This window comes from Sphaeramia orbicularis, chromosome 14 (assembly GCF_902148855.1).
Source record: "Sphaeramia orbicularis chromosome 14, fSphaOr1.1, whole genome shotgun sequence".
Lineage (NCBI taxonomy): Eukaryota > Metazoa > Chordata > Actinopteri > Kurtiformes > Apogonidae > Sphaeramia > Sphaeramia orbicularis.
Genome location: NC_043970.1, coordinates 15479694 through 15493114, shown reverse-complemented (window position 1 = coordinate 15493114; position 13421 = coordinate 15479694). Strand labels below are relative to the sequence as shown.

The following is a 13421-nucleotide window of genomic DNA, read 5'->3' as shown; positions in this document are numbered from 1 at the left end:
AAATGTACTTTATTTAATGGAAAAACGACAATTTCACCAAAACTCTCATTTTTTGATTAGAAGTTTTTGCACTGGCAAGAGGTGGTTTTTTTGGACATAGCGCAATTGGTATATCACGCAAAGCTGCAATGGAAAGATCTTTTTCCACATCTAGAGTCATGTGAATTTAAAAAAAAAAGGATGTTGACAGATGTTATAACAAGCGAAGAAGAAGACTTTTAAAAGAAACATGGCACGGTATGTGTGGACACACCAGGAAACCAAATAATTCTTGACTGTCATCGTTCCTAGTTGAACTAACAGCTGCACGTACAGTATGTTGGGCTGAATTTTCTGTGATCATTTCTCACTGGGGGCTGCAAAGTTGTCAAAAATTGGTTCCTAATTTTAATATAAAGTGTCAGGTTGGAACTAGGGATGCAAATTATCGATTAATCCATTAATCATTAGTTGGTTGACCTTATCGATCGATTAACGATTAATCGATAAGCGGAGATTTTTCTGAGAACCTGAATTTCTCTTTCAATAGGGTCTATAAGAATAAAAGCTAAATATGGTTTTTATACTTCATGAAAAAAGCATGTCATATTACTTAATGATTGATTTATTGTACCATTGAATACAGTACAGGCAATGACATTTATGGAGTAGAACTAAATAAATTCTGCAGAGAAATTCAACAAAATAAATGGATCTGAAGACGGGCAGTTTAGAAGAAGAGGGCATTTCTGACTTTGCATCACTGACATGATGGAGCGAGATTTCAGCGAGGCAGTGGCGCCCCCTACCGTCAGCACCACAAAGGGCAATTAACCTACAATTGATAATTTAATCGAGCAAATTCTTATCGACAATTAATTGATAGTCGATTAATTGTTTACATCCCTAGCTGGAACAGGTGGAATTGAGTTGACTAACATTACTTTCTTTGCAGCTTGGACATTTAACAGACACATTTAAACACAATACAGGGTGGGGAAGCAAAATTTACAATGTTTTGAGGCAGGGATTGAAAGACAGTGTATGACCAATTAGTTTATTGAAAGTCATGAGAATTTATTTGCCACAAGAAAACTGACATAAAAGAAAATGTTTTTATTCTATGTGTCCTCCTTCTTTCTCAATAACTGCCTTCACACGCTTCCTGAAACTTGCGCAAGTGTTCCTCAGATATTCGGGTGACAACTTCTCCCATTCTTCTTTAATAGTATCTTTAAGAAAGTCGATATTGCTGTGTGATGTTCTATTGGTAGCATGTTCTAAAACGCCCCAAATAGCATAATCCAGAGGGTTTAGATCCGGGCTAGAAGGCGGCCATAAACATGATTCCCAAAAATTGCTAAAGTTGGATTTGTTGCTGTTGTCAACAAGTGTTTTGGTGTTCTTGTGTAAGATTTTAACTTCAAATCATATTTTACTGCATTTCTAACGGTCTTGTCATCTACCTCAAGTTCAATTGCCATTTTTCTCATGGATTTGGTTGGATCCTTTAGGATTTTGGATTTGAGAGCTTTAATAAAAGCTTTGGTACGTTTTTTGTTGCTTCCTCCACTTCCAGACTTTCTCGTAATAGTTTTGCTCATAGTCATTCTCTTCTTTACATTACAAACAGTCTTTATGGACACTCCAACTATTTTTGAAATCTCCTTTGGTGTGACGAGTGCATTCAGCAAATCACACACTCTTTAACGTTTGCTTTCCTGATTACTCATATGGGCAAAAGTTTCTGAAAAGGTATGGATAATAGTGTTAGGTATGATTATGACATCAATATATGTTTGGTTTCAAAACAATTGACGTAGTGCCTGCTGAGAAAAAAACAACTAAATGTTCATTGTAAATTTTGCTTCCCCACCCTGTACAGCCAACAAGGTTATGGCAACATAACTTAAGACCTACCATATCAAATTTAATAACTTTTAAAGACTTTTTTTGATGGTATTAAAAGCAGATTTGTACATTCAAGACCCCACAGGAACCCTGTAATAGTTCTTTTTGTGGCTGGCCCAAAGGTCTTTTCATGGATGTTGTGCTTCAACAATTCTTGCAAACAGCAACTATTTGAAAATTCATATACACATAGATTAATTTTATTTATTATCTCCGACGTTATGTTTTCATGAGGGTTTGTCTGTTTGTCTGTCTGTCTGTTTGTCTGTTACCAAGATAACTCAAAAAGTTATGGATGGATTTTGATGAAATTTTCAGGAAATGTTGCTACTGGCACAAGGAACAAATGATTAAATGTTGGTGGAGACCTGGGGGGGTGATCTGCCTTGGCAGAGGTCTGCGCTCTCCGAGTGCTTTTCTAGTTGGTTTATTTAATACGTACCATGCAGGTTTATGAACATTGCTGTATAAAAAAATACAGCTGTGTGAATATGCCAGAATTAGTAAAAATAACTACTTTTCATCTGCAGTCTCTAGGCAGGTGACAGAAACAAAACATAAAACAGCCAACATTAATACATCACTCGTTCGCAATAAATAAAAAAAATAAAATAAAAAACACATAATGATGACATAGGCATCATCAAAACAGACAAACAAACAACTAAACAAAAACAAATAGACATAGGATGATCACAGGGGCATTAACCTATACACTCACCTCTATACTTACATACAACTAAACACAGAAAGTATATGGGTGATAAAAATGTATGTCAATTAAAAATGAGTGCATCTCATGACATAAACTTTTAAGTTTTCATGTGGTGCCCCACTAAGAGTGACGTATAATTTAGACACTTTCCACAGTTTGCGCTGTGGTTATCTGCAGAATCATAATCATCTTAGAGCGCCTGCAGTAAGCCACTCCAAGCATCCAAATGTGTTTTAAATCCAACATAATAACTGTACAGCGGCAGTGAGCACTTCAAACAAAGCTGCGCAGGTTAAAGTGAATGCATTAAACACTATCAGCACCGATAAACTAAAAAGAATCACTGAAAACAGACTAAAGTAAACCTGTAAGCTTAACCACAGTACTGTTGGGTTAGTGGCCTGAAGACGATCCTTCTATCTTAACAAAGACAGATTGTGTGTGAGAAGATGCATCACTCTTGAGTAACTTAAAAGGATATCATGACATAGATTGTATAGTGATGATCTCTACTGAATTACCTTACTGTCCACCACTGTACAATTAGAAAAAAGCTCATTCTTGAGTATTCAAATTGAAAATCGAAGCTTCACCCATCGAACAAATATTTGAATAATCGATAAAAACATATTACTCAGCCATTCCAGGAGATATTTAGCATTACATATGCACTAGGGCTGCACGATATTGGAACAACTTGACACTGTGATTTTTTTTAACCCTGCGATATACTGTGATATGAAAAAATACTCAGGAGGATATAATAGCTGTATGGCGCCGACATAAATGGTCAAACAAATAAATTGCGTTTCCTCTCATTGCGGCAACAGGTGTAAGGCACTGTCGACACAGAACACGTGGTTCAGTATCATCCTTCTTGTAGCTGAAATAATTCCAGATAACTGACGTTGCTTTTTTTTTTCGCACCAAGTCTTCGTTTTCGGTGATTTTCCCTTGTTCATTGCTCATTTTTCAATGTTGTTACCAGCGACTCACTCCATGTGCAGGGGTGTGGTCTGCTTCGGCAAAGTGATTAAGAACAATTGTGATTGGTGGATCTCTGCGCGTAGTGTTTGTCAGGTACCCAGGTTGAAATTAGATGAGAACACGTTGAGTTCATTTGCCTCCTACATTGCAAAATCTGTGAAGTGACTATTGCACACACATACATTGCGATGATGATGCTCAAACGATATATTGTGCACTGCCCCCTATGTAAATACACTGTCATTACACAATTACCATTTACATCAAGATGATCATTCTAGTTAACGTCAGTGAAATTATGCAGTTTATCCAGAAAACAGGATTTGTCCGGTTTACTGCAAAGGTGCCATCACAGGGATGTTTAGTAATCTTTTTGAAGGTGTCCCACAGCAGTAATCCCTGAAACAAAAAGACTAAGGTGCAAAAAGTGTGAATTTTTGGAAACAAGGTCTTGAAAAAAAAAAAAAAAAAAAAAAAAACGCTTTGGGAACTGACTTTGGTCAGCTTTCTGCCAGGAAGAAAAACACTGAACTCCGTTTTTTCATCATGAGATCCACATGACCTCAGACAAACTCCTCTGGTTCCCCCTTTTTTTTTGAGTCTGCTGTTCACTGTAAGCACTTGTGTGAAGTATTCTTCTGGTATGACACCCACACCCATAAATCTGAACTTGTGGTTATGATCCCATACACAAATTCACTAGAGATATATTTTCCAAGAATGGAGGAAAGAAGAGTGAGAGAGACAAATTGGAGCTGGAAAAAAAAGAAGAAAAGGCCGATTGATAAGCACAGAGCAAAAGAGAGGGAAGTGAAACATTGAAAAGACCAAAAGAGAAAAGCAGGGGGAGTGTAGAAATGGAGGGGGAGGGGTTGGATTTGGCCGTGATAACTTGTTTACATCAGAAATGTGCACTCACACACATAAAGCCTCTCTGTTTCCGCACACAAACCTCAACATTCAATATTTGTTTCTTTCGTGGAAAACTTTACAATGGCTGTGACTGGGATCAAGATGTTCTGAGAAGATCAACAATTTGGCTGAAAAACCAAAAAAACCAACCCACCACAGTTACACAAATGTACTCCTACAAATGTGAGAACCCACATGATATAAGCCTACAGTGGCACATAATCGAACATTTAACTTCACGTGTAACATAAAAAAATATCCTCCTAGAATGTCTCAAAATTAATGGCCACACTTCAGCTTAAATATCTTGGATGAGATTCATCATGAAGTGTTTATTTTGCAAATAAAGGTTCATGTAATGTGGTTTCCAAAATTAAGATGGTCTACTTTCCAGATTTTCATTTGTTTTTATTTATTTATAGGCTTTCTCTTTGGCTTTTAGTGGTAATTAGTTTTAGAAAAGCTGAATGTTAATTATTCATAGGCAAGTATTTCACCCTAATGACTGTTTTATGTTGTTTATTCATCACACCCTTGGTGCAAAGAAGGATTATGGTGTTATTTACGAACTCATGCAATTTACAAAATCATTGTTCAATAAAAAAGCCCCATATTGTGCAAATCCATTTAATTCTTCTGCACCACGAACCATTAACATCACTTGATGTACAGCAGAGCTCTGCTAAACTTCAGCTGTGCAACATGGTTTTAATAAACGTAATAAATATATATAGACTCTGCAATAACAACTACTGAGTCTCAGACTGCATCACAAAGGCAAATACAAGTCACCAGTGCATGTCATCTATCAGTGCTGTTAAAAGTTGGAAACAATAAAGACAAGCTAAAGGTTGCACTGTTAAAAAAGTGGTATTTATATGTATGAAATTAATAGAATGTGAACCCAGTGGTGGAAGTTTAGCATATAATAATAATAATGATAATGATAATGATAATGATAATAATAATAATAATAATAATAATAATAATAATAATAATAATAATAAAACATTGCATTTATAGTGCACTTTTCATTCAACTGAATTGCTCTCTCTCGCTCTGTTTGCTCTGATTGCTGTGGATTAATTTAATTTTGTGTGAGCAAACAGCTTCAAGAAAGAAGGGAATATATATGCACTTAACATGTTTGACCCAAGCTGGATGAAGCATTAGCCGAAGTGCTACCAGAATCCCCATCTATCATATGGTTTGCGTTAATGTGGTATTTTAAGATGGAAGTGCTTTGATGAAAAGAAAACTCCTTCCTAATACTTTATGTCAGTCAACTGTTCCATCTTCTGGTTAACGGCATTGAAATTTTTAATCAGGTTAATCATGATGATGGATTAATCTGTGTTAATGCATTAATTTTGACAGTCCTAATATATATATACATATATTAGACCTCCTTTCCCATCCAGCATCGTGAAGTGCTTTTAATGAGGATTCCTTCATTTTCAATAAGCTCTCCACATTTTACCATTTTGAACAGAAATTAAGAATTTCAACCTGAATTCACCTTTTTCTTCCCAAATCTGAGGCTCACTGAGCTTCTTGAGAGGCCCAAAATCAAACAAACATAATATGAAAACCAGTAAAGCTAATTATTCTGTTCAGGAATCCAAGTAAATAACTACAATTTGACAGTTTGACCTTAACTAGAAATCATATTCAGCTTTACTATTTTGTTCTGGGGTTTTCTATGTTGCAAAAGCAAATTTGAAAATCTATGGATGACATTAATAACTATATTTTTTTATTATTAAAAATATCATTTCAGTAAAAGGGCTTCTACAAATGGTGTATTAAGCATTACAGAAACATGAAAAAAACTATTTTAGTAATTACCAATGCTGCTGTGACATAAACTTTGCAGTGGGTAGTGATCGATTATATTTGTTGTGCTCTTTTCTAAAATCCAGCACATATTTCTAAAATCCAGACTAAAAACAAGACAAAAATCTTTGGTATGTTGGTACTGGCCAGTCATTCAAAAATAGATAATGGCCAAGAATGTCTGCGCATCCCTACTTATTTTTACTTTTATTTCACTTAATGAAATGAGTTTGCCTTGTAGTGTTCATTTAGTATTTTTATAAAGTGTACTAACCCAGACCCAAACCACTAAAGTACAAGCAGCCACTCAAACTTGGCCAGAGACTTCTCCTGGAAGTCGATAGGTTTCCCCCACTTCCTGTTGTTTGAGGTTACTGCTGGTCACACTCTGCCTCTAAAAGGCCAAAGGGAAGATTCACAGAAACCAGAAAATATTCAGAGAAACTGCGTTATTGAACATTTCGGGGGAGAGGCCTCCTTGAAAACATGCACAGACTGGGAACATGTGAGCCAAAGCAGAAATGCACATACACAACTCACACATTCAGGATGAACTCTAGTGAACCCAGCCTCTCCTTGGACCTCCCTCCCTCTCTCCTCTTTCACTTACACCACAAAAACACACTCACTTTGGCTCCTCCCACTCCGCTCTCCTCCACAACTGTTTCCAAACAATGTCAGAGAGCACCATCGGAGGAGGAATCTCTGAATTATGCGGTTCACTCATACCTGATCTTTTACTCTAGACGCCTGTTTTGCAGATAAACAAAAGAAGGAGTTAGTGTTGGATCTGCTGAGGAAGTGTTGTTGTTGCAGATTGATACAGAGGAGCTTTTTCTGCACAAACTGATGAGTTTCTGCAGCCTTTTCTTGGAAGTGTGATCTGAGAAGAACATTTTGGGAGATCCAGCCCAGTGTTCATACTGTGAGAGAAGATCAGTGAGACACGTTTTGGGATCATTTTAAAACTTAATTTTTCTCTTCAGTATATTTGGATAGTTTTTGGGGGAATGAGTACTTTCCTTTTGCTTTTTTAATCAAAATTTTTCAACTTGATTCATGCCTGAGGATTGTATTGCATGCATTAATAGAACTTGTTTTCCCTTTGTCATATAAAAACTAAATATTTCCTTTTGCGCTTATGTAATTGTACATCCTATTTAGTATCCTAAAGTGTTATCAGGTCGTGTTTTTTTAGGTGTTTAAGTACTTTGAGGTCCCACCATGTGATCAGAGCACATGTGTTACCGGTGATGACTTGAATCACTGCTTTTCACGCATGCAAATAGAAAAATCATGAAGGAACTGTCTGATTCGAATGGAAAGAAATCAAGTGCACCCAAAGACAAAGCCACTAGACAAGACAAAAGACGGACAAAAAGGAAAATGAGGAGGCCAGTGCACAATCTACCAGCCATGGACTCAGAGACTGAAACCACCTGGAACTGGGAGTGGGACTTGGAGCGTGGGGAGCTGGAGCAGTGGCAGCAGTGGGACTGGCAGTCAGAGCAGGTTCCTGCTGTAAGTTACTGTGTCCCACCAGCGATAATGACACTCAGGGTTTCATTTCAGTGCTTTTGTATTGATATTCTTCAAAGTTATGACATTTCAGAGGTTACAAAAGTGCTATGGAGAAGGACTCGTGTGTCTATTTCACATCCCGGTTGATCTGTGCAAAGCAGCCTTAAGCTGAAATAGCCTGTGTGAGGCCCCCTGTGGGCCCTCTGGCACCCCCTGACAGATGAATGACATTTAAGTCTAGAACAGAGTGCTGGGTTTTGACCAGACTTGTTGAGGAGTCTGCCACTGATGATGGATCTGATCTCGAAAATATTGAACTTGGTGTTCTGGTATATGAAGTACATTTTGATGTGACAGGTAACCAGAGACTCTGCCTATGGAATTTTGTCCCTTCCTTTTTTTTTTTTTTTTTTTACATTTTTTGCTTTGTGCTTACAGTTTAAATATTCATAGTTGCCATATCGTAAAAAAAAAAAAAAATCTCAGTCCAATAAGCCCATTGATTTGGATATAATTTTTTTTTTCTTCTACATTTCTCAGCCTATAAATACAGGGTGGGGAAGCAAACTTTACAATATTTTGAGGCAGGGATTGAAAGACAGTGTATGACCAATTAGTTTATTGAAAGTTATGAGAATTTATTTGCCACAAGAAAATTTACATCATAGAAAATGTTTTTATTCTATGTGTCCTCCTTCTTTCTCAGTAACTGCCTTCACACACTTCCTGAAACTTGCGCAAGTGTTCCTCAAATATTCGGATGACAACTTCTCCCATTCTTCTTTAATTGTATCTTCCAGACTTTCTCGTAATAGTTTTGCTCATGGTCATTCTCTTCTTTCCATTATAAACAGTCTTTATGGACACGCCAACTATTTTTGAAATCTCCTTTGATGTGACGAGTGCATTCAGCAAATCACACACTCTTTGACGTTTACTTTCCTGATTACTCATATGGGCAAAAGTTTCTGAAAAGGTATGGATAATAGTGTTAGGTATGATTATGACATCAATATATGTTCAGTTTCAAAACAATTGACGTAGTGTCTGCTGAGAAAAAACAACTAAATGTTCATTGTAAATTTTACTTCCCCACCCTGTAGATGCTTAAAAGTGTTTTTATGTTCACATATACACACACGTTTACTGATGCTGATGTCTGTGTCCAAAACAGGTACTGAGTCCCACCTACAAGCAGCGCAATGAAGACTTCAGGAAGCTTTTTAAGCAGCTGCCAGACACTGAACGCCTCATCGTGGGTGAGTATAAACACCAATGCTTTATTCTAAAGAGACTCATGACGATTTAATGCGAGAGTTAAAGAGGACTGCACCATGAATTCCTGTTAAAAGTTATGACTTGATGTTATTAGTTCACCCATTGTAGATTCACATTTAAGGAATGTTAATCCAAAGTAGGGTGACCTGAACAGAGGACTCACAACTCTCATGTCTAATAAAATGAAGGGAAGTTAAAACCAAACTATAGGGTTAAATCTAGTTTACTCTGGTTTCTTGAGTCTTAGACTGTGTGTGATAACTTTTTATTTCGTTCTGTAATTTGTCGTCATTATGTAATCAGCAGCAGCAAAACAAAGCTGCAAGCTCTGCCAGTTAATAGGGGTGTGTATTGGCAATAATCTGGTGATACGATACAAATCACAATACTAGGATCACGATACGATATATCACGATACATCATGATACAGTTAAAAAGGCAATTTTTTTGTTCGTTTCTTTTTAAAAATGATTTCCTGAAAGAACTGAATTACACCAGAAATATGCACAAATACTAAACACATTTTTATTTGATCACAACAGGATCTAATGCTCTATCACAAAATGTTCCTGTGTAAAAACTTAAATTATGTTTTACAGTAGAGCTACAACCGATTAATCGACTAGGTGCTTGAAGCCAATGCAAAAATTCCCAATTCGATTAATCGACTCGAATTGATTGAAGGGAGATATTCTATTGCAGTTTTCCTGACTTGAAGCTTCTTTGTGCATCACAATAAGCATCCGTGTGAAACACAACAGCGGAACCAATGTTTAACAGAAATGAAGGAAACAAAGCTTTGATTCAGGAGAATTGTGGTTGAATGATTTTTTTTGGATCACTTTGAGTCGATTAATCGGTTGCAGCTCTATTTTACAGACATTACAGTTTTAGATCCTGCTCAAATGTTCATATTCTATTAGTTCATAACTAACATCATAACATTATTTCTGTGCAATACCAACAAAGGAACTAACACCTGCCTCTCAGACACTAAAAAGTGCTTTTAGGATGCTTCAAATAACCATTATTTAATCAAACAGTGTGACATAATAATAAATAACATATGAACAACAAAGAAAATCAAAAAACAAAAATGAACCTCTGCCATATCTGCATCTGAATAAATACCTAAAAATATTGATACAGTATTTTTTAATATCAATACAGTACTGTGAAATTAAATATTGCAGAACTGATATTTTCTAACAGCCCTACCAATTAATGTGGACTAAATCCGAAAACTTTAATGCCAACAGACGTTAAAGTATCAATACCTAGCAACCTGTTCAACAGTGCTGTTATTTTAATGATACATCCATCCATCCATCCATCCATCCATTCTCTTCCGCTTATCCGGGGCCGGGTCGCGGGGGTAACAGTCTAAGCAGGGATGCCCAGACTTCCCTCTCCCCAGACACCTCCTCCAGCTCTTCCGGGGGATCCCGAGGCGTTCCCAGGCCAGCCGAGAGACATAGTCTCTCCAACGTGTCCTGGGTCTTCCCCGAGGTCTCCTCCCGGTGGGACATGCCCGGAACACCTCCCCAGGGAGGCGTCCAGGAGGCATCCGAAACAGATGCCCGAGCCACCTCAGCTGGCCCCTCTCGACGCGGAGGAGCAGCGGCTCTACTCCGAGCTCCTCCCTGGTGACTGAGCTCCTCACCCTATCCCTAAGGGTGCGCCCAGCCACCCGACGGAGGAAACTCATTTCGACCGCTTGTATCCGGGATCTGGTCCTTTCGGTCATGACCCAAAGCTCATGACCATAGGTGAGGGTAGGAACGTAGATTGACCGGTAAATTGAGAGCTTCGCCTCTCGGCTCAGCTCCTTCTTTACCACAACCGACCGGTACAGCGACTGCATCACTGCAGACGCTGCACCGATCCGTCTGTCAATCTCACGCTCCATCCTTCCCTCACTCGTGAACAAGACCCCGAGATACTTAAACTCCTCCACTTGGGGCAAAGACTCCCCACCGACCCGGAGAGGGCAAACCACCTTTTTCCGGTCGAGAACCATGGCCTCGGATTTGGAGGTGCTGATCCTCATCCCACTCGCTTCACACTCGGCTGCAAACCGCCCCAGTGCACGCTGAAGGTCCAGGTTCGATGAGGCCAACAGGACAACATCATCTGCAAAAAGCAGAGATGAAATCCTTTGGTCCCCAAACCGGACCCCCTCCGGCCCTTGGCTGCGCCTAGAAATTCTGTCCATAAAAATTATGAACAGAACCGGTGACAAAGGGCAGCCCTGCCGGAGACCAACATGCACCTGGAACAGGTCTGACTTACTGCCGGCAATGCGAACCAGGCTCCTGCTTCGGTCATACAAGGACCGGACTGCCCTTAGCAAAGGGCCCCGGACCCCATACTCCCGAAGCACCTCCCACAAGATACCACGAGGGACACGGTCGAACGCCTTCTCCAGATCCACAAAACACATGTAGACTGGTTGGGCGAACTCCCATGAACCCTCGAGCACCCGATGGAGAGTATAGAGCTGGTCCAGCGTTCCACGACCAGGACGAAAACCGCCTTGTTCCTCCTGGATCCGAGGTTCGACTATCGGTGGAATGATACAAATCCTTGAAAACTAGATTGTGATCTTAATTTGTCAAACAATCAAGTTGTAATATCACCCAGCCCTAGTTTATCGATCTATCTATGAATCTATGAATCAATCTATCTATCTATCTATCTGGTATGTGATTGAGTCAACTACTCACGTCATACAGCAGTGACTGGAAAATTTGCTAATGGAAAATACATGACTTCCTGATACATCCTGCATTGATTCCTCTATTATAAACCACCAAATACATTTAAATATAGGGTCTGTGCCCTTAATGTAAATAGCTACAGTACAGACCATACTAATGATCTTAAGGCATAACCTCATCTTGTGTTTGCATTAGCTGCAACCCAGTCTTTGAGCTCTAATGTAACAGAAAGTGTGTGTCCAAACCCAGCTGACCCCTGACCTTTTTCTTCCTGCCAAGACTATTCCTGTGCCCTGCAGCGGGACATCCTCCTGCAGGGACGCCTCTACCTCTCAGAGAACTGGATTTGTTTCTATAGCAACATCTTCCGATGGGAAACACTGGTGAGGACACTACCCTAAGTGGAAAACCCATTTGTGCTTTCCACCTTCCCACACACCACCATTTTGAGAATGATAAGTGGACTGTCACTGTTTTAAGTGATTTATTTGCTTTTTACTCTAAAGCTGATAGTTCGATTGAAGGACATCTGCTCTATGACAAAGGAGAAGACGGCCCGCCTCATCCCTAATGCTATCCAACTGTGCACTGACAATGAAAAGGTTAGCAGCACATATTCACTCGTATTACTGGACTTATGAATATGAGTTGAACTGTGCCTGCATGTTGTATTTTTTACTGTTAATGCACAATTGCATGAACTACCTTGACTAAAATTTGACTCTTTAAATTGTTCCTTCATTTTCTACCTGGTCATTTATGATACAGAACTTTCTCTGCTTTAAATAAAAAAAACTATAAATTCATGATGCTGTTTTTCATTACAATTTAATGCTTTATTTTCAGCACTTTTTCACCTCATTCGGGGCGAGGGACCGGACGTACATGATGATGTTCAGACTGTGGCAAAATGCTCTCCTGGAAAAGGTGACACTGAGGCACTGCCATTGTTTCAAAAAATATTAAGAAACACAGAGGGGGACTGGCTTATCAGTTAATTGATAGTATTATGCTATCATTATATTTACTTTAGCATTTAGTTATTTGTACAATTTTTTTAACTATCTTTTTAGCTCTCATACTCAGTCTTTTAGTTTACATCATACATTTCTTCCTTAATCACCAGTTTGCTCTCAATTCCTTTCTTTTCTCAGCCTTTATGTCCAAAGGAGCTGTGGCACTTTGTCCATCAGTGTTATGGTAATGAACTCGGCCTGACCAGTGATGACGAGGACTACGTCCCCCCTGATGAGGACTTTAACACCATGGGGTGAGTTCTTAACAAAATCAAAAACATCACATTAAAAAACATTCATCACATTTCCATTAAAGAAAATTTAGTTTTGTGTATGCATAGTTTTGCAAAAAAAAATACAGATTGTGACTTCAGCATCTAAAGAAAAGTGTCTCAGCACTAAAATTCTCAAACTTGACCCATTAATGTGTCACTTAGTGCTCCTCCAGGCACCAGGAGAAAATGGAACAAAATACCACAGATAATGTTAAAATGTACAAAGGTAACTGTTGCATCTAGGTTGTAATAATCCCATAATTTGGACTAA

The 13421-nt window shown here is 38.6% G+C and overlaps 1 protein-coding gene across 15 annotated transcripts in view; it reads left to right on the top strand.

The window, feature by feature from the left end:
• The window catches only part of LOC115432953 (protein Aster-B-like), a 70213-nt gene that overhangs the window by 37640 nt on the left and 19152 nt on the right, over positions 1–13421 (top strand). For 14 of the 15 annotated variants that reach the window (XM_030154084.1, XM_030154080.1, XM_030154077.1 and 11 more), the window contains 5 exons: positions 9036–9120; positions 12139–12242; positions 12366–12461; positions 12706–12786; positions 13014–13129. In XM_030154084.1, coding sequence (XP_030009944.1) covers positions 9036–9120; positions 12139–12242; positions 12366–12461; positions 12706–12786; positions 13014–13129 — 482 coding nt within the window. Of the gene's footprint in view, positions 1–7340; positions 7862–9035; positions 9121–12138; positions 12243–12365; positions 12462–12705; positions 12787–13013; positions 13130–13421 lie in introns of those variants that run through there. The other variant, XM_030154081.1, reaches the window with a different exon arrangement.